The sequence below is a fragment of the Plectropomus leopardus genome, chromosome 19 (genome assembly GCF_008729295.1).
Source record: "Plectropomus leopardus isolate mb chromosome 19, YSFRI_Pleo_2.0, whole genome shotgun sequence".
Lineage (NCBI taxonomy): Eukaryota > Metazoa > Chordata > Actinopteri > Perciformes > Serranidae > Plectropomus > Plectropomus leopardus.
This window is the reverse complement of record NC_056481.1, coordinates 15,218,748-15,243,539: the sequence shown is the minus strand read 5'-3', so window position 1 is coordinate 15,243,539 and position 24,792 is coordinate 15,218,748. Positions and strand designations below refer to the sequence as shown.

Here is a 24,792-nt window from a genome sequence, read left to right as displayed (position 1 = left end):
TTCCAGCATGGGAGGGCATGGTGGTGGTAGTGGTGGGGGGGTGCGGGTGGGGCTCGAGGTGGAGCAATGGGGAGGTGGGATGGTGGACTTGGACAGGAACTGAGGACATGGCTTGGATTTGGAAAGGAGGCAATGCAAGAGAGAGTGGTGGCGAAGGGGCTGGAGGGTGGGGGTCGCACGGTGGATGAAAATGAGATCTGTTTTTGGAACATGCATGGTCAGTGGAATAAGACGAAGGGAGAAGGTGAGAGAGTGAGACAGGAGATCATCTAGAGGGGAGGAGGGGGGTGCATTGAGTGATGGCTCAACTGGTATCTGCTGAGGAAGGTGGCTGAGCCACAGAGAGACTGAAGATGGTAGACGAATACTTGATTACAAGAATTAGCTGGCATTTTTACATGGACAATGTGAGTCAGACATGTCGGCACATTTACACATGAAGTTCAAAGTTCAAACCAGAAACAAGAACTTTGTGCAGCAAAACTGCATCATAAACATGTGTTTTTTTATCTACAGCCGCTCATCAAAACAGAGGCACCAGACCTGATAATAAACCCAGTTAAATAAGACATGGGAGCAATAAAGGAAAAGTGAGTGTGCAGTGGAGGAATGAGCACTGGGGGACAGGAATGCCAAGAGGACAGTCTGCGTGTCACACTATCGCACCACAGAGGAGAAGCCCCGGCCACAGATACAGGAGGATCAAGTTTTATTTCTCTTTTTTTATGAGGAAGGGAAGGCAGCAGGGAGATATGGCACATTCGGTAGATGCATGACAGATGATCCGGCCACATATTACTATTCAGTACGGCACAATGGCCTCTTGTGGCGGATTCATAGCATTGAATTTGTTATTGCCTAATAAGACATATTACTTGGGTTCATTTGCTCTAGTCAGTTTCTGTTTTATCCATAAATCTGTTTGGTAACTACGCATTTGATCACTTATTAGTTGCTGTCTTTTGTCCTTTCTCTCTGACAAATTCATTGGTATCAACTCATGTAAGGAAAACACAATAAAAAACATAATGTTCACCACAAACTCTGTTGATTTACTATTTGTTTTAAGAGCAGTAAACAGCCGTAAACAGGCTGCTGGGTGGCGCAGACAGGAATTCAAGTTGCTGTTGCTAATCAATAAACTGACAGGTGTTCCTGTAAGAACAGCAGTGGTCACTGCTCACCACTTCTGACAGCTACAGGGGCACATTTTTGCTGCAATCTATTTATTCCTGTGTTACGTTGTCACGCAGTGTCACTATGCCAGCCACAATCAAAGATCAGTTTGTTTTCAGTGTGCACTAGGCTTTACTCTTAACAAATGCATTCAATTTGTAGTTATTGCATGACAACATGTATCCTCGAAAGTTTATTTTTGGTCTTGAAAAATGTGAACAGCTGCCAGTGTCAGCCATCTAGATCATTTATAGTGTTACCCCTTCTATTATCCTTAGGGTCAATTTGACCCCATTGGAAATTTAACAACTCTCATCATTTTTTGCTTCATATTTGATGACTATTCCTATATTCTTAAAACATAAAATTGACACGATAATATTTCTTTCAATTTTCTGTGTTCTTTAACACCAGGCTGAGGTCACTATCACATACAATTTTATAATCTCTAGCGCCCTAACCTGCCACATCCATACCTTAGTGTGAGAACCCCTAATATGTTTCACACCACTGGGGGAGGGGAAATACAGTTCCTGTGAGGACACTGATCGTTCACTCAACATATGGGAGGAACAAACAGATCAAGGATTGTACTGCAGCCTTATAAACCAATTTACTTGGTGCTCTCTCTCTCTCTCAGTTGACCTCTTAGCAAAGGTTTTCTGCCAATGAGGTTTTATCACCGCTCTTTGACAGTGAATATGGCACTGAGGAGAATGTGTCTGAGATTTATGATAATATTAAGGAAGACCCTGAGGCATCCTCCTCTGACCTGGGGTCATGTTATATCTCATCCACCAGCAGATTCTGTGTCCTCAGCCTCCAAGAGTGCACATGTATACCTTCCAGAAATGGAAAGTTATCATGGTCTCTCTTCCCGGTTGAACTGTACGAGGACAGTAGGATGAGACTAGCATGTGACCCACTTACAAGTTTACATTAGGTAACTCATTTTGGCAGGAGTGTCCTCATCAAAAGGTGAATCACCTGCAAACCAATAAATATTAACAGTCTGTTTTTTTACTGTGTCATATGCTTTGTGACAAATTCACAGTGACACGGGGTGTGCAGGGTTGGAAATAAACGTTTCTGTCCACCTGCCACTGTGGCTGGTGGATTCCAAAATCTACCAGCGCAATAGATCGCTGCTGTTTTTTTGGCTGGTAAGTGAAGCAAATCTAGCAGCCACTTGCATATTTCGACACTTTGACTGGTGGTTGGTGCTAATTTCAAATCCTGGTGTATAGGACAAGTGGGTCCTGTAATTACCCTTTATTTTGCAACTCAGGCCCCCACATGACTGTAGATGAATGTGTGGTTGCATGTCATGGGCACTTTCCCTTTACGAAAATAATGTTTGGTAAAGATGGACTTCATGACAGCTCACCGAATATGAAGCCAGAACAACTTCCTGCTGGCTGGCTGCAGTATAAGTCATAAACCCGCCCCCTCCATGTTAGTGCTTAGGACATGAGCCAAACTAAAAGCTCAAAATACACATCAATTGAATTTTTCCCAAAGATGATTTGTGTTATTTTATGGTTGTTCTCCTGGTGTATTCTCAAGGGTTAATTTTTCTGATAAGTCTGGTTTTAATTTGATGCTATAAACAGGTGGTTTGACGTCATGAGTGATAGCTGTGCGTGCCAATATGTGTGCGATCAATAGCACTGCTCGTGATTGGTTTGGACGGGTGTATAAAATGATACCGCAAATATGACCTGATGTACTGTTTTTGCTCATACTATAAAGATAAAAAATGTTAGGGCATAGTTAAAACAATGTCACATTTTCTACTCCCTTTATTGCTGTCAGTGTTCACTACCAGACTTCTATCCTCTTTTATCTTTTTTATAGCTGAAAAACACTGCGAATTTCACTCTTCTATGATCCAGCTTTGTATTTAAAGAATTATAATTCACATCATCTCAAGTGATGATTTTCACAATTGTCTTGTGACCGAAACATTTTACATGAGCTCAACGGCTCACACCCTGGTATGAACTATTGTAATGTAAGCTTTGGGTCCTCTCATTAGCCAATAACACTGATAAAGAATGGCAGAAAAGGTAAAATGTCCATCTAATGATACAATAATTTGCATTTCAACAGTGCTCCAATGGACAGGTAATTTTTCTACTTAATATGTAATTTATTTGCATTAGATTTAAAATGCTTTTCATTGTGGTGGTTCTATCATGTTGACATAATATGTGATGGAATAATCACTGACTTGCTCAAGGACACTCCAGCAGTGATGGAGGATTTAACTCAGGTTGTGCAGCTGAAGGGCGACTCTCTAATCATAATGACCCTCATGGACTGTAAGTACGTCTGTCAGTGACATGTTTGAAAATGAAGCAAATGAACAGGTTAGAAACATATACTTCCATATACACATACATTACAAAAACTTTAAGAAAATGCTTTACAATTTTTTCAACTGAGTACAGCTAATTGTGTTACTTTACTGCTCCTGTGACTTAACAGTAGGTATTTCTATACGTTGATACCAGAGGTGAGACAGGCCATTGTTTTGCACAACATCACAAATAAGTCTCAAATCTTTGCATTCGAGTCCCAACTCAAGTTCCAAGTCCTGAACTTTGTATTCAAGTCCCAAACAAGTCATATAGGCTGTCCAAACGTATTGCCATTGTATCATGAAAATAACATTAGCTAAGCATTAGCTGTTTTAATATTTGCCCAGACTTACTGTTCTGTGTGCAATTTCAAATGTCAATGCAAGTTGGAAGTTTTCAGCCCACAGATTTTCATACTACATTTGTTTTGTCACTGTGAGGACCGCAGATTTCGAACATGAACTAAATGATCTGATATAATTTTTTCCAACTGGCATTCAGTAATGTAATGTTAGTTCTCCGTTGCTGTACATAACTATGAGGACTTAAACAGTATATACATTCATTCATTGTTAGCCTTTTTGAAACGCAAACATGAGCGTCTGCTGCTGCTCCTCCACTGAGAATTTCTAAAATAGGAAGTTGTTTTTGTTGCAGCTTTCAAGTTTCCAATCAGCTGCTGGTGACCAGCTGACCTGGCCCTCTGGCCTGCTGGTCAGGGGCAGTACCTTTTCCAAAATGTGCACAATATTATCCATGATGTAGAAAAACAGAAAGCCCTTAGTGTAATGCATATTTTAGGTAATAGCACTTAAACTCCCCTTCTCTTTGAAAATGCTGTGTACAAAACAGTATATTGTATGCATGAACATAATCATACAAAAATGTATTTATTTAGGGAACACATTTTTCATTAGTATTCGAGTAAGTATTGAAGAATTTTCTTTGATTTCTCTGGAATTCCAAATAGTAGTGTAAAACTACAATCCACACTACTGTTTATAAATGTGCATTTTTAACTTTAAGTACATTAAACCTCAATGGGGGGAATCCCAAAAACTTTGCATTAGCATTATGTTGCTTGAACTTTATATTGTTTTCAGACATAAAACATTTTATTCTTACTCTGTTCTGCCAGTGTTACCATCTCTGTTTCACCCAGCAGTTCTCCAGGCCTCAGCTGTTGTACAGCCGTTCTGACCTCTGAGATTTGGGGGCCGTGATAGGGGTCAGCCTGTCAGTGTCTCCCTCAGGGCAGAGCAGTGACATTTAACTCAATATCCCAGAAGGATAAGGTTTCTCCCCCGTCCCCTCCAACTTCCGCCTCTGTCTATTGCTGAAGTGTCAGTCGGCTGTGGGTGCAGGGACTACTACAGCGTAAACCCCTGTAAGTCGGGACAACCATCACCGCCAACTCCCACTGCGGTGCTAACATGCCACGCCCTCGCGCCAGGCTGAGGGATCACCATGTGCCGCCTTAACCCATCAAGCCCTCCCTCCGCCACTTGTGAACTCTATACTTGTTCCCAGTTCTGTACAAGTGTTAAGTACTGTGGCGGTGCAGCTGTACGCACGGCTATCTTATGCAACTAAGTCCGTCTCTGCTGACTTGCATGGCACAGGCAAAGTGAGAGGGACGAGGCGACATTTGAAATCTAAAGACGTGGGGCCAGGAGAGACCGACATATTTCCTAAAAAAGGTTATTGTCATTAACAGCTCATTCTGTGGGTTGCACATTATATGCTGTCCCACACTGGGGAGATATGATAACGTGAAGGAAACCCCATTTACAATATCACACGTTTCATTCATCTAGTCTAATGACAAACAGCCCCAACTAATTTATCATCCAGGAACTTTAATTCCTATGCTTAAGTAACATGATTAAAGGTATTTTTTATGAGGGATTGTATGAGGTAATAACTATCAGCGTATAACCGACAGTGAATGGTGGTTTGCATGCCCCCAGTTTGAAAAAGCAGGCAGGAGTATTGTCATGGAATATAAGCAGAAAAATGTATTTTAGCCACCTAAAAAAATTCTTCATTACAAATATTTCGGTTTTTCATTGCTGTCAGACAATCCCTTTTATAGGCACTACATTTTCTCAACCACAGAATTTCGGTGCTGAGTTCAGTTCAGTCTCCCTCTACAAATGTTTATCTTATGCATATCTTGGTTTATAAAACTATCTTCTTGTCTCTACATATTGTCAGCAGTTAAACCTTGCATTCACTTCTGTGTATCCCTGAAAGTCTGACGCAAACAGCTGAACTGATGCCTAATAAAGTGCATGGCACAGTTTTGCTTAGGCTTTTTTAGGTGGCTAGAATTGCTTTGCTTCTGTGCCGGTGTAGTGTCCAAGTTTTTTCCTTTGTCAAGCAAAGCAAAGTAAAGCAATATGTCAGTAGTTTAATGGGATGTACTGCTGTATCAACAAACATGAGACACAGTCACTCTGTAATATAAAGCTTCAAATTGTTATTGTGTTGTTTAAATACTCTGAGCAATAAGATACAGCACATTTTCCTTTTAGCGTTCATGTTGTTACCACATTACAACTTAAGACTCATGAAAAAAGCAAAGTTGGAAGAACAACTTCCCAACATGGGAAATATGACAGTCTGAAGAGCACATGCATGCAACATTTGGTTTGGTTCAGATTTACTTATAGGAAACACATCACCTGGGAAATAAGTCTTCAACAGAACATTGGTTCTCCTTGCCTGTTTCTCCAAACTGGGGGATTGCCAACCATCATCTACTGTAGGTAATTACTGACTATAAATAAGAATCTAAAATAGCACTAATTTAAAAAATACAAACTACCCCTTCAAATTAATACTTTCCAACTGCATAGACTCATGCAATAAGAAAAGATTGCAGCAGTATTATCTTAAAGACACGTAGACTAGCTTGCATTCATCAACTTCAAGGTTTTTTTTTTTTACAATCTTTAGCTTTTTAGGCACATGCAAAATATATTAGGGTACCAACATTTTCACTAACCAGCAACATAAAATCAAATAATGTATGGTATTGACAGTGAGGACATAATTAGCACTGGGCAATAAGGCAATGGATGAAGGAGCTACAGTGTCAGTGTTAGCTGGGTACTTGTTACAGCATTAGCTAATAGTAATAATAGAAGTGGCAGCTGAGTCTCTGAATCCAGAATTCCTCACAAGATATAAATAGAGCAGGTGACACTGTGCTGCTGGGCACGGCACCACCACAGCTTTGCGGCTTTTTTATTTCAGAATGCGGGACCTTTAGCTCAGGCTCGTAAGTCTAACTTTCAACTATTAAGGTAAAATAAGATAGCATGTTGAAGCGCACATTTGACTCCAGTGTCATCAGTATCCATGTGGTACATTGGGCCGAAGAGTTCCTGGTTGTTCACACCATTCCACGCACTTAGGGCTGTACTATATACGCCACGGGGGAGCTGACAGGAAAGTGAGCCTGTTGATCAAAAGTGGCTTACATTCTACTGATGGAGTGTCTTTTACTTAGCTCTGCACTTTTAGAGGATTTTGTTGCCAATTTACTAGCAGGCATTTTATTGAAATTCAGGGTCTGCAGTGTCAAGCACAGCATCCTTTAGCTTGGCAAGCTGAGATAAATTCAGATTTGACCTACAGCTGCCTCGAGTCAGTCAATGCAAATTTCAGAGGTATTCGCATTATGGTTTTCGCTGTACAGTGGTTACAATGTTGTACACAGAATTCTGAGTCTGATCTACTATCATATGAACTACAGAGGCGGTACTAACAATAAATTTAATTTATCACATGTACTTTAGTGAGTAAATTGTAATTTTTGAATTAGTTTAAAAGCAGTATACTTCTTACTTTATCTATGAGCTACATTTTGAAAAATCTGTACTTTCACTTAGATGTATTTGCATATCGCTGTGGTACAATTATTTATTCATTTTTTAAATTGTTGATGCAGCCATAGGAATTTTGTTATGAACTACAAATTTCACATAATATAATGCAGAACTAAAATTACCACCTCGTGGTTGTATGCTTCCATGACCCACTCATGTTACAGTTTACATCAATGTCTGTGAAAACATGGATGCATCACTGCATCTTCCCCACAGCAGCAGTCAACCTTTGACATTTTGGATATAAAATGTCATTACTTCATCACGACTGTGAAGAACAGTGTAAACAAGTAACACAGACACGACATATTTTGTTCTACAATGGCAAGAAACTGGAAATTTTTGTGCATTTTTTGGTGGATTGCAATCTCAGCTTGAAGGTGCATACCGCTACCTACTGTTTGGCCCAGTCCCATGGCGCTGCCCCACCTATTACCGTCATCGCCATGTAAAGTGTGAACAGGCGCAAGACAGGAATGTTCCAGAATGAAGCTATATGTGTGAGCAGTGAAAATGACTAGTGGTGCGTGCAACGTATACCCAGTAATTAGTGCTAAATCTACAGAAATTCAGTCAAGGCATTCTTGAGATATCGGATATTGTGTTCACAAGAATAGGACAGACAGACGGACAGTCAGACAACCGGAAAACGGCAATAAAAGTTTGCTGAGGAAAAATAAACATGATCTCAACACATAGTTTGTCCAGCTGAGCCACTCTGACTTACATTGTAGCAATCAGTGCAAAATGAGAGAAAAGAAGCAGTTCTCAAAGCCAATTCTTAAATGTTATTCAACAAGGGACAAGAACTTAAAACCTATGTAGCAAAATACAGCTGGAGTCAATAAATCCACCAAATCGCTAGACTAAATGTTGGCATTTTAGGTTTCTGCAAACCATAGAAATTTCTGTTTTGAAAATGCTGTAGTTAACCTGTGGAATTGATTATGGTAAAGAATTAAAAAACAACTGTTTTTAGTGGCACTATCTGGTAGACAAACAGCTAGGGTTAAGCAACCACGTGTGGTGACCAAAAAGTTGCTGAAAACACAGCGATCACTTGCTGCAAAGAAAACCGGTTTTGTTTCAGCGGTCTTAAGTGGTTTATAACTTGTCAAGTGTCATGCAATCCCTTGTTCCCTCACAGTTAGTTGCTACCTAGTTTGTTCACTATATTGCTGGAAAGTTTAACAATGGTAAATGGACTGTAATTGTATAGCACTTTTCTAGTCTTATTGACCACTCAAAGTGCTTTCACACTACATTGTCACATTCACCCATTCACACACACATTCACACACTGGTGACCGAGGTTACCGTACAAGGTGCCACCTGCTACTCAGTAATCATTCACACTCACTCACACACTTGGGGTTCAGTATCTTGCCCAATGATACTCCGACAAGTTACGCGGAGGATCCGGGGATCAAACCGCTGACCTTCCGATGAGAGGACAACCCGCTGTACCTCTGAGCCACAGCCGGCCCATCCTTTTTCCTTTTCAATATAGCTCACATATAATCCTGTTTCTGACAACCGATGTGTCACTCAGGCTTGCCGAAACTCAACACAAAGAGATGAACAGAGAGAACAAGTTATGGTTAAATAGTTCGTAACACAATCCATTTTTAGGCAACAACAGCTTGTGTTTGATCAGGAGTTGATCATTTTGCCCTGGATAATATAAATCAAAAATAAAAATGTGTGTTGTCTTGTTAACACACTTGATTTGCACACACAAGGTAACAAATCAGGGTTGATCTACACTATTTAAATGAACGGCCATAAACAATCACTAAGGCATTTTGCAGTGTTGCAATCTCAACAATTAATGCAAATTCAAAAAAAAGTAGAGGGTAAAGAAAGATAAAGGAGATCTTTGCCCAGATGGCAGGTCTTTATTTCCCTCTGAGTGTCATGTCTTGGCAGCTTGCTTTACATTCCTGGAAACTTGCCATTTCTCCACCTTATGGCAAAGTGCCTCCACAAGTTTAACGGCTTTGAGTCCGTCAGTTTCTGCTGGGGGCCTCAACTCCATCTCCTTCTTAAACCACAATAAATTGTGGCGGAGAACTTTCTGCGTCTTTTTGTCCATATCCAGCCTGGTGGCAAAGTCCTTGGAGACTCTTTTCAACTCTTTTCTTGGCAAAATGCTTCTGGGATCTTAAAGTTCTTCAGGCTGGCTGTCATAGTTTGCTCCTACAGGTCATTTTGCTCCTGGAGCAGCTCCATGATTTTCTGTCTGAGATCTTTTTCCTTCTTCTCTGTCATGCACCTGCTGGCCATTTTCTCGGTGCTCTTCTCTGCAGGGCATCAGAGCGTCTCTTTGACACCTTAAAGTCCTTTTGCTTATTCTCTACTTCTTTGCAAAGTGCATCATGCAACCTCAATCCCTTCAGATTTTTCAGCCTCTGTTCGGGAACCATAATTATTTTTCATTCGGAGGGGCCTGGTTCAGCTGCAGAATTTCATGCTGTAGGCCCTCCACCTTTGCTTTAAGCTCATTATTGAGCCTCTGCGTTGTAACTGACTGCTCATCTGAGATGTTGTGCATCTTCTCCAGTTTCTGCTTAACTTTATTTGCAGTCTCAACAGCTTAAATTGCTTTGGCCTCTTCCTCAGCCCTCAGGTCCCTCTCTATCTGGACCTAGTGGTTGAACTTCGCCATTTCTTCAGAGAAAACTTCTCACTTTTTTTTCGGTTTCATGTTCAGTGGCAAGCGTAAGTTCAGCAAAATGCTTGACCTCAAAGTGTTGACCAGGTTTCTCTAATGCTGAGAGTTAGACCACCTTCACAGCCAGCACCTTGTCGATTCTCATTAACTCTGAAGCTTTTTCTTCAGTTGATCAATTTATTGGCACGGGGACATTTTCTTCATCCTCTTTGCCAAGAGCGTTTTTGTGTAGTGCAGTTTTATCCTGCAGTCTCCAGCTCAAGGGCGTTATGGTCGCTGCAAAGGACCCTCAACTCATTCTCAAACATCTCAAAGAGGTCCACGGTGCTCCTCAAGTTTTCTATTTCATGATATTGTCAGTGAAAATGCATAGCCTGAGAGCTGTCCCACACGCTGTGATAAAATCCTTGACTATTACGATATCAATATCATGGTATTGGTTTCAGCTCCAGAAATCTAGTGTTGGTTGGGATCTATTTAGTGCTCTCACTCAAGTCATTATTTTAAGGAATAATTTTACATGAGTCTCCGATTTAAGAATGTAAAAATTCCTGAGTGCTCTTTTTTTTTCCACCTTCAAGCCCTAAATTCACAAGCCCTGCAGACCACACATCCAGCCTTACATCAAATTTACTAGCACAGTTCCATCTCTTAAAAGGATTTTATTTCACAAGTGAAAACAGTTTAACATCGATATGGTCAAAATGTTTGCAAAACAGCAGACTGCACAGATTTAAATGTGTGTTTTTATGTCTGCACATGAAGAAAATACGTCTGAAGTTTCATTATAGTGGTCATAAATTACACTTATTAATATTTCAGACTAGCATTGCTGCACAAACTAGTATGTACAGTATTTAGTATCCTCTGAAAGATGAACTCTTGGAAATATACTACATCTTCAATGTCTTGTCTATTTTCAGTACTCTTATCTAACCAGGATGCTATTTTAGGGGTTGTTTGCTATGACTGATGGGCATGATGCAGCCACAAAAATGGATTGCACCCCATAATCTATGATTACCAAAGTTTGATTTTCACCCTTTTTTTTGACCGCAGTGAATACACTAAACCTACACACAGCAGCAACAAGGTCGCATTTGAGTCCTTGAGACTCACTGACCCACACAAAATCTGGAAACATAATCCTATAGAAGTGCCGCAGTAAGAATCTGAGACCGTGTCGCAAGTGACAAATTGTGACGACCGAGAGTGACTTCAAGTCTTCAAGTCTGTCGTCCTGCTATAAATGTACACAGGATTGTACTACTGAAGTAGAATGAGAAAAGCTGGGGCACCCAGTGGCCACAGATATCAGGTTTGCAGCTAGAATGTGGTTTCTGTCAGAAGCCCAGTATCAGCCTACATATTTACGCCTCATAAACATCTTTTAGTTTGAGCCACATTATTTTGTTCGGAGGTTCACGTAAGTTAGTATTTGTTTATGCAGTGAAACATTATGAAATGAATGGGTTCTCAATTAATGACTAATGTGTTTTCTCTGGACAACATACTGCAGGACTTCACCTTTCACTTCACTGGACTTTATATATTTCAGATATAGATTAGATATCAAACTACAGGACATGGAATAACATAAATTCAATTTCCATTTTGAACGTTTCTGCTTTTTTAAAATCTAAACCAACCCACTTCAGCTCTACCCTTCACCTCTCACCTCATTGGTCCTGTAAAAGGAAGGCAAAGTGATAGACAGAGCATCTTGAAGAAGAGTGTTGATGACAGGAAGATGAATGAATGCAAAAAGAGCCAGAGAAATGCCTAAGAAAGAAACAGGATCCTTTTTTGATAAATATAGAATGAGGAACGTAACAGAGAGATGTAGTTTTCAACAGCCACTATGAAGCAACAGAGGATGGATACTGCTTTCATTCAAAAAGATTATTTAACCTAATACAAACTTATTTATGGAGATATGATTATGTACAAAATGACAGCATCCACAACAGATATTTCTATAGTTTACATCCAGCACATGAAATGTTAGTTTTGAATTGGTAAAATGTAAAGCAATGAGCTCTTTATCAGACGAAGCTCTTCAGTGTTTTTGTCTCATAGTTATGTGGATTTTCTGATTGGAGGAGTGGAAGGAGCTCATCAGCACCTCTCTGTGGATAACAGCTGAACATACTGAGACAATTCAGCCTAAACTAGCCCTCTTGTGGATGTCAGAGCATCACCTTGGAGTAAATTACTTAACTAATCTTTAGTTTGAGTCTTGGTCAAGGCAGACATTCTGAGTTTGTTGAACGGTCTTTGTAATGGAGAGTGAACTATTAGACACTAATGAAACTTTATGTTTGAAAAAAATATTTTTTTATCAAGGGACACAGAATATAAAAATCATCATTTTTTTTATACAATTTATAAAAAGTAATTTAGTTTAAGCTAAGACATACTGTACCAAAGTGGTCAATATTAAATAAGTATAAATCAAGTAATAATTATATAAATACATTTTGACAGAATATAAACTAAAAACCACAATACAATTAAGAGCTGAGAGTTGAATATATTTGTCTCTTTTATGTATTTCCCTTGAATGTATGTTTTTTAGTCATATTTGATTCTTCTTTTTGCGTTTGTATTTCACTGGTATATTTTATTACCTTCAACAATCACCCCTTTGGGTCAGTGAGAGTTACTTTTAACAAAAAAGCACATAACTTCTTTATGGTTTCATACAACATGACCAAACCTTGTAGAAACACACAAACAGAAAGAATTACATATACGTGCACACTTTGGTAAAAGCCTTTGTGAGGTTGTGTGTGTGTATAAATGCATGAACAAGGGATGTTACAATACATCTGTACTGGCAATTAGTGATTTTTTTTTTAAACACGCCATATTGATATGTTAATAATACATTATACATATATACAATTATGTATTTGACTATCTATTTATTCCCTCAAATTGTCTATATATCACATCATTGTCATGAACACTTAGAATGATAATCATGTAGTGAAAATCTGATATCATGCCAACCAAAGCATGAACATGTGGAAACGTGTGCATCATATTTATATACTGGAGTTAAAAAAAAAACTTGAATCACAAATCAATCACTTGATTGATTAGATTTTGAACAGAAAATATTTTGATGATCATGCTATTGCTTAAGTCACAAAACAAAGCAAAGATGTCAAGCACATTTTACTGGTTCCTCTAAAATGTGACAATTTGCTTTTCGTTTTATAGTCTTATATGATAGCTAACTGAATATTAGATTTGGGGTTGATAGCCAAAATAAGTAATTTGATCTAACTTTAGGCTTAAGGAGATTGCAAGAGGCATTTTTCACATTACACACTGCATGATTACTTGATTAATGTATTGTTTCATCAGATGAAACAATACTGAAAATAATCATAAATTACAGGTCTAAAATTATCAGATACATTTTGAAAGCTCTTAATGCTAGAAAAAGTTTATTTCACCCTGCTTCTTTTCCTGCTGGTTGTTTTCTTTTTATTCCTTCGAGTTTTGTTTCAAACTGTGATCAAATAAAAACACCCTGCAATTAAGTATTATTGTGAAAAGTTGCTGGATGTATTTCAGTATATAATAATAACAACAAGCAAAGTTTGGACAATTCAATCCTATAAACTGATTAAAGTACTGAGGACTTGTAACCAGATAAACAAACAGCTGTATGCAAAGGATTAATTGTATATCTACTTATTTTTATAATATTGCAGAAACAAAATTCCAATAAAAATGACTGGCATACACAGAAGCTCAGATTCTCGCTTTATTGGTCAACTTGATGAAAGACTACAAAACGAATTCACAAAAAATCTCTTTCAAGTAATCAAATCTGTACAAACCTAAACTGTATGGGATTTTTACAGCTCTGGCTCATATGAATCTGAAGAGTCATATGCATGTGTGTGTGTGTGTGTGTGTGTATGTGTGTATGTGTGTGTGGGTAAGCATGTGCTTGCTCTTGTGAGACAAGGTCCTTCTTGTTCAAGGACACCGAGACGCCACGCTCAGATTGGCAAGACACATCATGCACGCACACACACACATGCACAAACCTGTGTTTTGAGATTTTACAGTACAGAGGACAGGGAAAACAAAATACTTCCCCCCCTCCACAAGTACACACACGCCACCTGCTGGCAGGGGTTTGCTGCTAAATTAATCGTGTCAGCAATCTCCCACCGTCTCCCAAACCCTGCTTTTTCAGTCAAAATTACTGTACAGACAGACACTGTGGTTTCAACCTTTCCATAGAGGAGTGGTAAGAGAGAGGGAAAGTATAAATCTCTAATACTCTCACACAAAATGTACACGTGCACACATGATTTTAATGCTCACCGGCAGACGAGGCGCGCTCGTCGTCTGCACACGCACGCACTCATTCAGACAATTCGTAACATTAAATGTTTTAAGAAGTACAGATAAAAAAGGAAAAAAGCCCTGGGTATAGGTTTGATTTCTGGCTGTTTGGTGAAAGAAAGGAGAAGAGAGGTAGAGAGGGTAGGAGGGGTGGGTTGGAGGTCGAGGGCAAACTACTGGTGTCATTTCTTAGCTTTCCTTGGGGGAGTGACTGGGCGGCCAGAGGCCATGCCCCCTCCACCATAGAACAGCTTCTTGTCTGCAGGTTTGAGAATCTGTAAAAGCCAAAAATGATTTAAAAAATTAGCACAAATCAACAACAAAAAAAGGTTTAAAATTTTGATACGTAGGTAGGTTGATAGGACGATAGGTAGGACAGGTGTGTTTATCAGAATCTGAGTGCTCTAAGACCCCTTCACACCTTGCATTAAAATGCCTTTAAGGCGATCGCATTGCAATCAGAGAGCTGCTCTGGTGAGCCTGTGCTTGACCACATGAAAGTACAGGTGTAAATGCACCCAAAACGCACTTGGGACAGACTGTGATCTGATTGGCAAAACCACCTCTAAAGGGGGTCAAGGAAACACTGTGACCACATTGAAGTAAAGTGTAAATAGCACTTTTTACACTGAGCACTCAAGGCGGACGTTACCTTATTCTGTCTCGGATCAGAGTCACGGTCAGAGTTAGTAACAGCAGCAAGTCAAAGTCTGTGTGAAAGGGCCAAACGGTGGGATGGGTGTGATGTTTGGATGATGTGTTACGTGTGCAACCCACCAAGGCTTGTGGACAGGAGTTAGCAGCTTACTTAAAAAAGAACAGAAAGTGTAAATGTCTGCAGACTGGGGAGACAGTGAGATCCAGGAGCTCCTTACTCCTTATTGCTACGTCATGTCATTGTGATTGTTTAGAAAGCTCTGCTTGACGTCCATGTTATTTGTCACACCAGAGAGAGAAGCTGTTGTGTTACACATCACACTTCCATTGCTCCCAGAACATTGACATGCTATCCACAATCACACACTGTGTGCCATTATGCTGCTGCTATTTAATTCTGCGTAAAACAGCATAGCCGGTGTAATGAATGGTTGTCGTTGCAGTCGTACTGCAGGACCTGTGTTAAAGCAGCTAATGTAATTGGTCTGGGTAGACATACCTAAATGGCATGATTGTTCCAAACCAGTGAGCAACATCGGCTCCCCCTCACCTGACACTGAAGCTGTTGTGGCACACTGTGTTTGCTTTCTCATATGATGCTAAAACTGCTGCTCTAATGTATTTCTGTCGGCTGCTGTCTTTACAATTGAGAAGGTCTGTTTCATCCTTGTCTACCCTGCTGTTCTCCCTGACTGGCTCTAACGTATATAACAAAAAATATGGCTACTTGTAAATGTAAATATTCTAATTATTTTAGTGAGTATGGTAATTTTTTTAATTTCATTTTTGATTAAAAAAAAATGATGATGATAATGTGATTTTTTTTTCTGTGGTCTGTACCACACAACCATATTCCCTCACATCTGAATTATGATTTGTAGGCTGGGCATCTCCCTAACACTACAATGGTGTTTTGTGACGCATTTTGCCTTAATTGAAAAAATTGAAGCTTCTGAGATTTGCACTTGGCCATATTGCCATTTAATGCAAGGTGTAAAGTGGATCTGAGTGACTCGCTGGTCTCTTGCTTACCTGGAATGAGCACATGAGGGTCTCGTCTACGCTCATCATGGCTCCAGCATTGTCGAACTCTCCGCAGTAGTTTGGGGCTGAGAACAGCGTCACCAGCTGCCTCTTTGCAAAGAACTCATATCCATCCTCAACCACCTGAAAACAGATTAACAAGTTTAACAAGTTGTTTGTAAAGAGTGAAGGTAATTTCAAACAATTGCTTCTTCCCTGCCTGCCTACCTGGTGATCAGTAAAACTCAGCTGAAATCCAACTGTGCTGAAGTGGCCATGGAGCTTTCAAAGTACTTCAGAAGTTCCTCACTTTTCTTCAAATATTCACTTACAGGTGGACGTACGTTTGATAAAAGTACCTTGCGTTAACTACAAAAGTAGTTTATGTGAAGGAGGAGGAAAGATTCATAACACAAAAACACTGGGGTGGAAATAAAACCAACAAGACCTGGTAACCATTCACCTTGTTTAACATAACTATGAGTAAAACTACTCTTAAAATGGCTCGAGACGCTTCCAATAACAACATACCTGAGTTCCATAACTCACCATAACTCATGGTGATTCAACCAGATGGAGAAGAGAAGGTGGCTTACCTTTTTTTAATTCAAATGTTTTATTTATGCTTCTCATTCCTACACCTATAACCTTAGGATCAAGGTTGTGCACTGACCTGATGGGCCCGACAAATGAGGTCCATGTCGTGTTTGTGGAGGAACTTTGTGACCACGTCAGCGCCAAAGGTGAAGGAGACACCACGGTCGTTCTCGCCCCAGCCCAGCACATCCTTGTCTGGGTCAGCCCACAGCAAGTCGCAGAGGAGGCCCTGGTCAGGCACATCAGTGGGGCGCATGACCCTTCGCACCTGCTCCATAGACTGGAGGTCTGGGGATAGGCCTGGAGGAGTTCAATGTTTAACAGATAAATGTTAGAGAGCAGAAAATCACCCAGTGCGTTTTCTGATGTTCTGAAGTCTGGATTTGGTTTCACTGCCAGAGACAAAATTCTTGCCCCACACGCTAGGCGTTTTTCAAACACATCAGATTCAAACTGTAAACATAATTTCAGCTGCTGGCAACATGAACAGAGAGGAAACACGTGATGGTAGATAAAATGTCACATACTAATGCATATTAGAGCTATATTAAGTCAAAAAGCTACAGAAAATAATATAATCTACCGTAATCTTGCATTACGCTAAAGGTTAAATATGGAACACTGCAACCGTTTCATTACAAACAACATAAAGTGAGGGAACAGAGGGAAATCAGGCTTGTACACAGATTTTTAAAGCTGAAACAATCAACTGATCAACCAAAAATTAATCAGCAAGCATTTCAATAATCATTTGAGTCACTTCAGCAAAAATACCAAATATTCCCAATTTGCAGCTTCTAAAACATGAAAATTTGGCGTTGTTTCGCTTTTGTTCGATAAGACTATGAAATAAATATCTTCCGGTTTTGGATTGATGGCCAAACAATACAAGACATCTAAACCTGTCATCTTTGTTTCTGGCAAATTCATAATTTTTTTAGTATTTTCCGAACTTTAAAAAAGCCAGTCTACTTTTTAAATTGTGGCTAGGGGCTTACAGTGTCTTCAACAGATGGAAAAACTCCTGCAAACATGCAATATCCGTTCACTGCGTTCTGTCTTATGTAACTTAATATGTTCAAAGAGGGAGGTGGTGTTTGCCCTCATGATTATCAGTGCCTTTTTTTTTTTTTTTGCTGGGTCTCAAAGACATGAGATAGCTAAGTGTTGGTGTCACATTGTCTGAACCCTTAGGCCCATTTTATTCTCTCTCTCTTCCTGTTTTACAAGTGTGCAAAATTAAACAAATGGCATCTGTTATTCACATTTGTATTACTTTCATTCTGTTTCTAAACAAATGTGCTTGTTTATTCTTTGATCTGCACTCGCTGCCTTTACATATTCTTAAAATTGTCAAGATCTCAGCACATGGAAATTCACTTCTTTAAATTGTGCGTCTCTCTGGGCTGAGTATTTTGTGAGTGACTGACCATGGCATTTGCTTGAATTTTCCGTTGTTTAAGACCAGTAACAGCTCACTTCTGATGCATTTCCACAGCATGGTGTGGCACCACTCTACTCGACCTGACTCGTATATTGATCTAATACGGGTTAAAGGCAGATTGGCAGGTGTGCAATATAGATCTGGTGTATGAAATGTCTGTATTGTGAAATGACATCCCGTCACATCTCTCACCATTTCTGGGCTCCATCTCACTCCCCCTTCCTTTCCTTGTAGTTCTCATACTCATACAACTCGAGTTACACACAGTGACTACTATTAGGCTGCTATTGGCAGAGCGTTACCAACGGAAACACTGGTTGTTTTAGCAACTTCAGTATCAAGGTGTTGTTTATGACCAGCTTAAGTAATATCTGCTTCCTTGCGTTTGACACAGCTCCACACCCTCGTGGGAGCAGCTCCAATTTGGCCTGTTCCCGGCACAGTGACCTTTGTTGTTAAAAGGCTATTACTAGTGATGTGTAACCAATCAGTTAGTGCTGTGGGTGGGACACTGAGCGAAGCTACAGAGTGGTGACTGCTGCAGACAGAAAGAAGCAGCGGCATCTCAGCCAAAGTAGTGCATCTATCAAAAGAAGAAAGGTTTTGGCTATCAGAATGTTTTTAGAAAATAATTTAAATAATAACAACAAAACAATAAAATAAAAAAATGGGACAAAACTATTTATTGGTGCGGCCCACTCAAAAATTGGTAGCACCAATACTACAAGTGGAAATGTTAGCCCACAGCCCTATTAAAGATGGTGGCATGGCAGTTTCACATAGTGCAGCTATTGTTATCAAGTGTGAGTCCCTTCTACACTGAGGGGTTTTATCCAGGGCTCCTGCAGCTTAACGCAGGATAGATTTAAGACTTTTTAATGCCTCTTCTGGTCAATTTAAGACCAGTTTTATAATGACTAAAACTTATTAAAAGAAAAAAACACAAACCAAAAAGTATTCAGAGTTAGGACAATTTTGACCCAGACGTCTATTGTAACATGTTACATGTAACGTGACTTGGCCATTGTGTTTTTCCCACTTTGCATGTCATTCCACTGCCTTAGAAACAAAAATAATGTGTTTGTATAATAATAATCTGTTAACAATAAATAAATCATTGCAAAAATAATTTTATGTATGTATATATATATATAAAGGACCTGTTACCAAAAGTGAGCTGAGTCAAGTTAAATCATGCAGTGGAAACGAGGCATTACTGTATACTAATTTGTAAGACATATGAACTGTGTTAAAGCCTATATGACACCAACTCAACTGGAACAAAGACACTGTTTATGGTAACTTGCTACACATTTAGTCCACAGTCATAAGCAAAATCTGCAAAAGTTACACCTATGTATCAAAACTATGTCTGCTTGTTAGCAGTACTTAAAGTGTGATTAGAAATAAGTTCTTCAAAAGAGCTCTACAGCCATGACTGCATAGCGTAACAAGAATATATAAATATAGTCAAACAAGAAATTTAGATCCCACATAGTCCCCCAGGCCTTTACCCATCATGTTGACAGTAACCACAGAGCAGAAGCAAGTTTGTGTGTGCGTGCTCTGGACAGACGCCAAATGAACTGTTTGATGAGAATACCTCCATGGCAACAGAAGATCTTCTCATCAACAATGGCTGCAACAGGCAAACAGTTGAAGCAGTCAGTGAAGGTCTTCCAAAGCTTTATGTTGTATCGCCTCTTACCTGTGAGAGGAAACCACAATTGCTTGGTCACAATCTAATCTTGAGACCAATAAAATCACAACAGCTGCACCTATTACATAACAAACACAACATTTTCCATAAACCTGGCTCTGTGAAAAGCAGAGAAAGGCATGTGATTACTCACTGCTCATACTGTCTTATTGTGCTGCTTAGCCCAAAGCCTGGTGTACTGAGAACTTATCCAAGCTGTAGCTTTTGTTACTTCAAGTAAGTCAGTTTCATTTTTTTGGGTCCACTCGTCACACGCTTTCAGTTTTAACATTTAAAAAATCTAAACAAACACAATGGCTGCACATATGCAGCAAACGACTGGCAACCACAAACAGTGGTAAGATTTTTGTCTGTGTGTATCTGTATGCATGTCACGTGACTTACACTCATCGTAGAAGCCGTATATTCTGTTAATGGAAGCGCACTCATGGTTTCCTCTCAGCAGAAAGAAATTTTCTGGGTATTTGATCTTGTATGCCAACAACAGGCAGATGGTCTCCAGGGACTGCTTGCCTCTGTCTACATAGTCCCCCAGGAACAGGTAGTTGCTCTCTGGTGGAAAGCCCCCGTATTCAAACAGCCTCAGCAGATCATAGTACTGCCCATGAACATCACCTGGTGAATGGAAACAGCAACGTTGGTCAAAGGTGTGATAATCATGCTGTGTGTATGTGCACAACAAAAGGTAAGAGACTTGGATGGAGGTACAACAGCACTTGGCACCCTGCAAATTAACACTTCATACCGTGATTGGCCATGCAGTATTTTAAATGAACACTCTGTTATTCAAGTGTTGCTTGACTTGTTTTTTTTGTGTGTGCTGATGAGACTAATTTAACCCTTTAATGTCACATTAATTTTTTTGTGCTGCATTCAGGCGATTTTTTTGTTTAAACCTCTGAAAGCTTGATAACTGTTTTGATTAACTTCAAAACATGGGGAAAAAACATGATGCGCACCTTGGCAACAAATGTCCCCAAAACTATATATTATCGGGAAATGGGGGGGAAAAAATCTGGGAAAATTATATTAATAATTTCCTTGATTATATATTTAAAATTATGTTGCAGAAAAAAAGAAAGGACATATATATGCATTTTTAGCACTTTAGAGGTCATTTTCTTATTTTTGCTTGTTTTCGGTTAATTTTGTTAAATTTTTGTTAAGTTGCTCATCACCCTCTTCCCATGTTCTTGTAAGAAATCAAGCGAGTTTGCTCAGGTTTCAAAGGTTTAATAAGCAAAATTAAATTCAGTGTGAGGATGGTGGTGATTCTCACCAAAACGCAATCTAGGCTAGTTTCTGAGTTTCTGTTCCTTTAATCTAATGTCTTCATTAAGTGACATCAGCAGTGTGGCACAGGAGGGCAACACCGCAGAGACTTGAAGTGCAAAACAGCACTGCTCTAACATGCCAGTTTTATCAGCTCAGCCCTATAGTTGTGTAATTATGCAGCAAAGTCACAGCCATCTACTGTAAAGGCGGGAGGTAATCAATCCTGAGATGCATCCTGAATCCTTCTTGGGAGGTTATGTCTCGATGCAATAAAGTCTGCAATCAGAAATTTAAAACCCGATTCTCAAAATCACAATCACCAGTTACAACTTAAGACAAGGCTGTATGTTCCTTGAAGGGAAAAGGGACCTGAACAAGAGCCACATTGTATGCAAGTTGTGTCTGATTAAACTAAAATATTTTAGGAACACAACAAGGAACCATACTACACCCTTACAACTGGAGTTGGAGGAAAAACTACCACACATCCCTTCCATTTATTTACTTTTGTAGTAATGCAAGATAATAGACGTAAATTTGTTTATTTCAATTATTGGTCATTAAAATACACTACATTTTAAAAGTAGCAATTAGTCCTCTGGCTCTGAATCGGAGTCGAATCACGAGGCGCCTGCAGAATCCCACCTCTTAATAAAATAAATGTAAGCTTTCGCATTATAGTCCAGCACTATAAGCTTCAACAGCCATCTAAGAGTGTTTGTAAATGCTATGTGACCGCACATGAGAATTCCCCTGACTCTAAAGAACACAACTAAGCCTCACCACAAATCTTGAGGGGCGCCTCAAGTTCAAGCAGGATTGGCTGGCTGAGGAAGATCTCCCGGGATTTGAGGCAGAGACCACGGATTTCATTCTCTGTCAGCTGAACATTTTTGCCAGGTCTGGAGCCTTTCACTGTGAAAAGAAAAAAGCAACAAGAGTGAGAAATAGCACACTGGAAATGAAAGCCTGTAAACACAGCAGAGTTCATTATTCATACTCATCTGTTATTCAAAAACAGTGTGCAAAAATATGCGTTGAAATTATGACAGTATTTTTGATGGAACAGGCAAATGAAATTATGGGTATTATTCCTTAAAGGAAAAATACACCCTAAAATAGAATTTACATGTTCTGAGCAAAATGATATTTTTGTCAGGTCTGGAGCATTTCACTATGAGGGAAAAACGCAACAATTAAAAACACCACACTCGAAACAAAAGACCACAAAAACAGCAGAATTTCCTGTTAATTTCATCTGTTATTCAAGAATAGAGCCCAAAATATGAGTTCAAATAAATGGTATAAGAGTAAGATTGTAAATGTGATTCATAAGAGGGAAAAATACGCCCTAAAATAGAATTCACATGTTCTGAGCAAAATAAGGCAGACTGCCATGGACAGTTGGCACATGTTTATATGTAGCGTGCACACTGCTTAGTATTCACTCATGGACTCTTCCCTCCATCATCTGAGCAGTTATGCTTTTATGTAAAAGATGCCTGATTTACAGGTTGAAATGCAGAAGAAATGGAAGCTGTTGCTGAAGCTTTTTCGATGGAAATTTGAGTGCTGAATATGCAACGACAAGTGAAAATCTGAAATTTAAGTTCACAATGCTGGGTTTTTTAGTCATTATTTGTTTTTTTATTCTAGTATACCCCTAAATTCAGCCAAAGGGCATGAGGACAGCCTCTTGAAACAAATCTTGAAGCTGCCCCGGATAGTGAAAACTGAATAGTGGATCACTTTCTGAAACAACCCACAGTGTTGTTTCTATGACATAAGACATTTTGTAATGTACATCTCTGAGGCCGCCCTCAAAATACAACTCGTTTTGATGTACAGTACTATGAAAAAGTCTTAGGCCACCTTAACCTTTGTTATTTTAGCAAGGTTATAATGATCACACATATTTATTTCTCCGTAGTCTCTTTGCTAAAATACAACCAGAACATACAGGAACTATGTATACGGCATTAAAAACACAAATATTTCAGGGTAAAACAACACTTAACAGGCTAAAGTTGCAAGTATTTAGTGAGACCCCCTTACCACTTAACATATCTTGAACTCTCTTGGGCAGACAAAATGAGATTTACAATACTGACCTTCTGGAGTATGAACACCAGATTTCATTGAAGACGTGTCCAAATCTCAATCTTGACTGTTTGAGCTATCTTTTGTTATAGTTGTATCATTCCATGTTTCACACTAAATACTGACTTCAGTCTGAAGAAGTCATTTTGTTCGGTTTTTTTTTGGTTTGTACATGTTCTCTGTATTCTTTCTTTGTATCTTCAAAAAGAAAGTGTAAATAAATATATCATCATTACAACTTTCCTTAGACAACAAATCTTTAGTGGCGTAAGAGTTTTGCACAATTCTTTTAACATCAAGAAAAAAACACAACTTCAGGACCAAATGTACTATGACAAAAGATGACACCTGATGATATAAAGCAATGCAATTATGTTCCAATTTTCAATTCACGATGCATTTTAAATATGAAGTCATTGCCTAAACATTGGGCAAGCTAGAAAGGTAAGTTTTGTCCTAATATTCTTTCAACAATGATAAAGTTCTGGACGACGAATTTACACAATGTGTGTATTGGTCTGGTTACATCCAATACACACAACTCCAGGTCAGCGACGCCGACTCTAATGAAGTAAATCATGAAAATAAAACTATTACTATGCATTTAAAAGGGGCTGCGAAAAGTAAATTTGCTGCGAGAAGGATGCTAACCAAACATATCTGGCGCTCACTAACCTGTTTTGTTAGTAAGTAGCAGATGAACTGAGGGTAACAGCAAAGGAGGCTATCGTTGTCTAGCCGCCGTTAGCTAAAATGGCTACCTCGGTGAATAAATATCGAGCGAAATACTGTCTTACCTTCCAGTAGACGTTGTATAATGGAGTCAATGTTCAACTTGTCTGCTTCGGCCATGCTATTCCTGTATTATGGTCGGTTTCTTATCACTCCTACGAATTCACGACTTTGTTACTATTAACTGGCTACCGAGTTACAGTTAGCTCAACTAGTTTTGCGTTAATCGGCTATCGTTAGCCCGCTAGCTAGCTAACCTTGGGGCAGAATTGGCAACCTCAAAATGTGAGGCTCGGTGCTGAATTGTTAAAGATGTGATGGCTGTCATGTACTTCAGAAATTCGCGTCAGTTACTTTTTTCCATTAAATATCCGAATTAACTTTAAGCATTCGTATTTTTTCGTGACAACGATATTTCTGCCGTAGCTGCTAGCACCATGCCATCGACAAAAAAAAGGCTAGAGGAGCGTTAGCTCAAAGCGAGGTTGAACGGAAAAGGTCTGTCTGTTCCTACGCCCCCATTGGTCAGTTTTGCTAGTAGGTGGGATGTATGGAGCCTTTATTCTCCCTGATTGGCTGTTTCCAACGTCGGTTAGTATTTACTTATCTCAAACCACAATGTAAAAAGGACAAACATTCACGGATATATTTCAAGTTAAGTTGGCCTTAAATTAAAGATTTTGTCAAACAATGCAAGATTAGCCGCCTTTATGCACATTTAATCAAATATTCGTGTTTGTATCGCTCTGTATTTGTTGCGC

General features: G+C 39.3%; 1 protein-coding gene across 1 annotated transcript; it reads right to left on the bottom strand.

The window, feature by feature from the left end:
* Nucleotides 1-13,877: 13,877 nt before the first annotated feature.
* On the bottom strand, nt 13,878-24,519 carry ppp1cab (protein phosphatase 1, catalytic subunit, alpha isozyme b). Its single transcript, XM_042507346.1, has 7 exons — nt 24,097-24,519; nt 21,983-22,114; nt 20,309-20,539; nt 19,808-19,912; nt 16,837-17,060; nt 16,173-16,307; nt 13,878-14,758 (listed from the first exon to the last, which is right to left on the bottom strand). Exons 1-7 carry the CDS (start codon nt 24,149-24,151, stop codon nt 14,666-14,668), a joined length of 975 nt encoding a protein of 324 aa, XP_042363280.1. The 5' UTR covers nt 24,152-24,519; the 3' UTR covers nt 13,878-14,665.
* Between the last annotated feature and the right edge of the window lie 273 nt (nt 24,520-24,792).

Coding starts and splice junctions, on each gene's coding strand:
- ppp1cab (XM_042507346.1), bottom strand. CDS start 24,151: ATGGCCGAAGCAGACAAGTTGAACATTGACTCCATTATACAACGTCTA. Junction 20,540..21,982: donor GGCGCCCCTCAAGATTTGTG/GTGAGGCTTAGT, acceptor TCCATTCACCAG/GTGATGTTCATGGGCAGTAC. Junction 17,061..19,807: donor GATCTTCTGTTGCCATGGAG/GTATTCTCATCA, acceptor GAACTCCTCCAG/GCCTATCCCCAGACCTCCAG.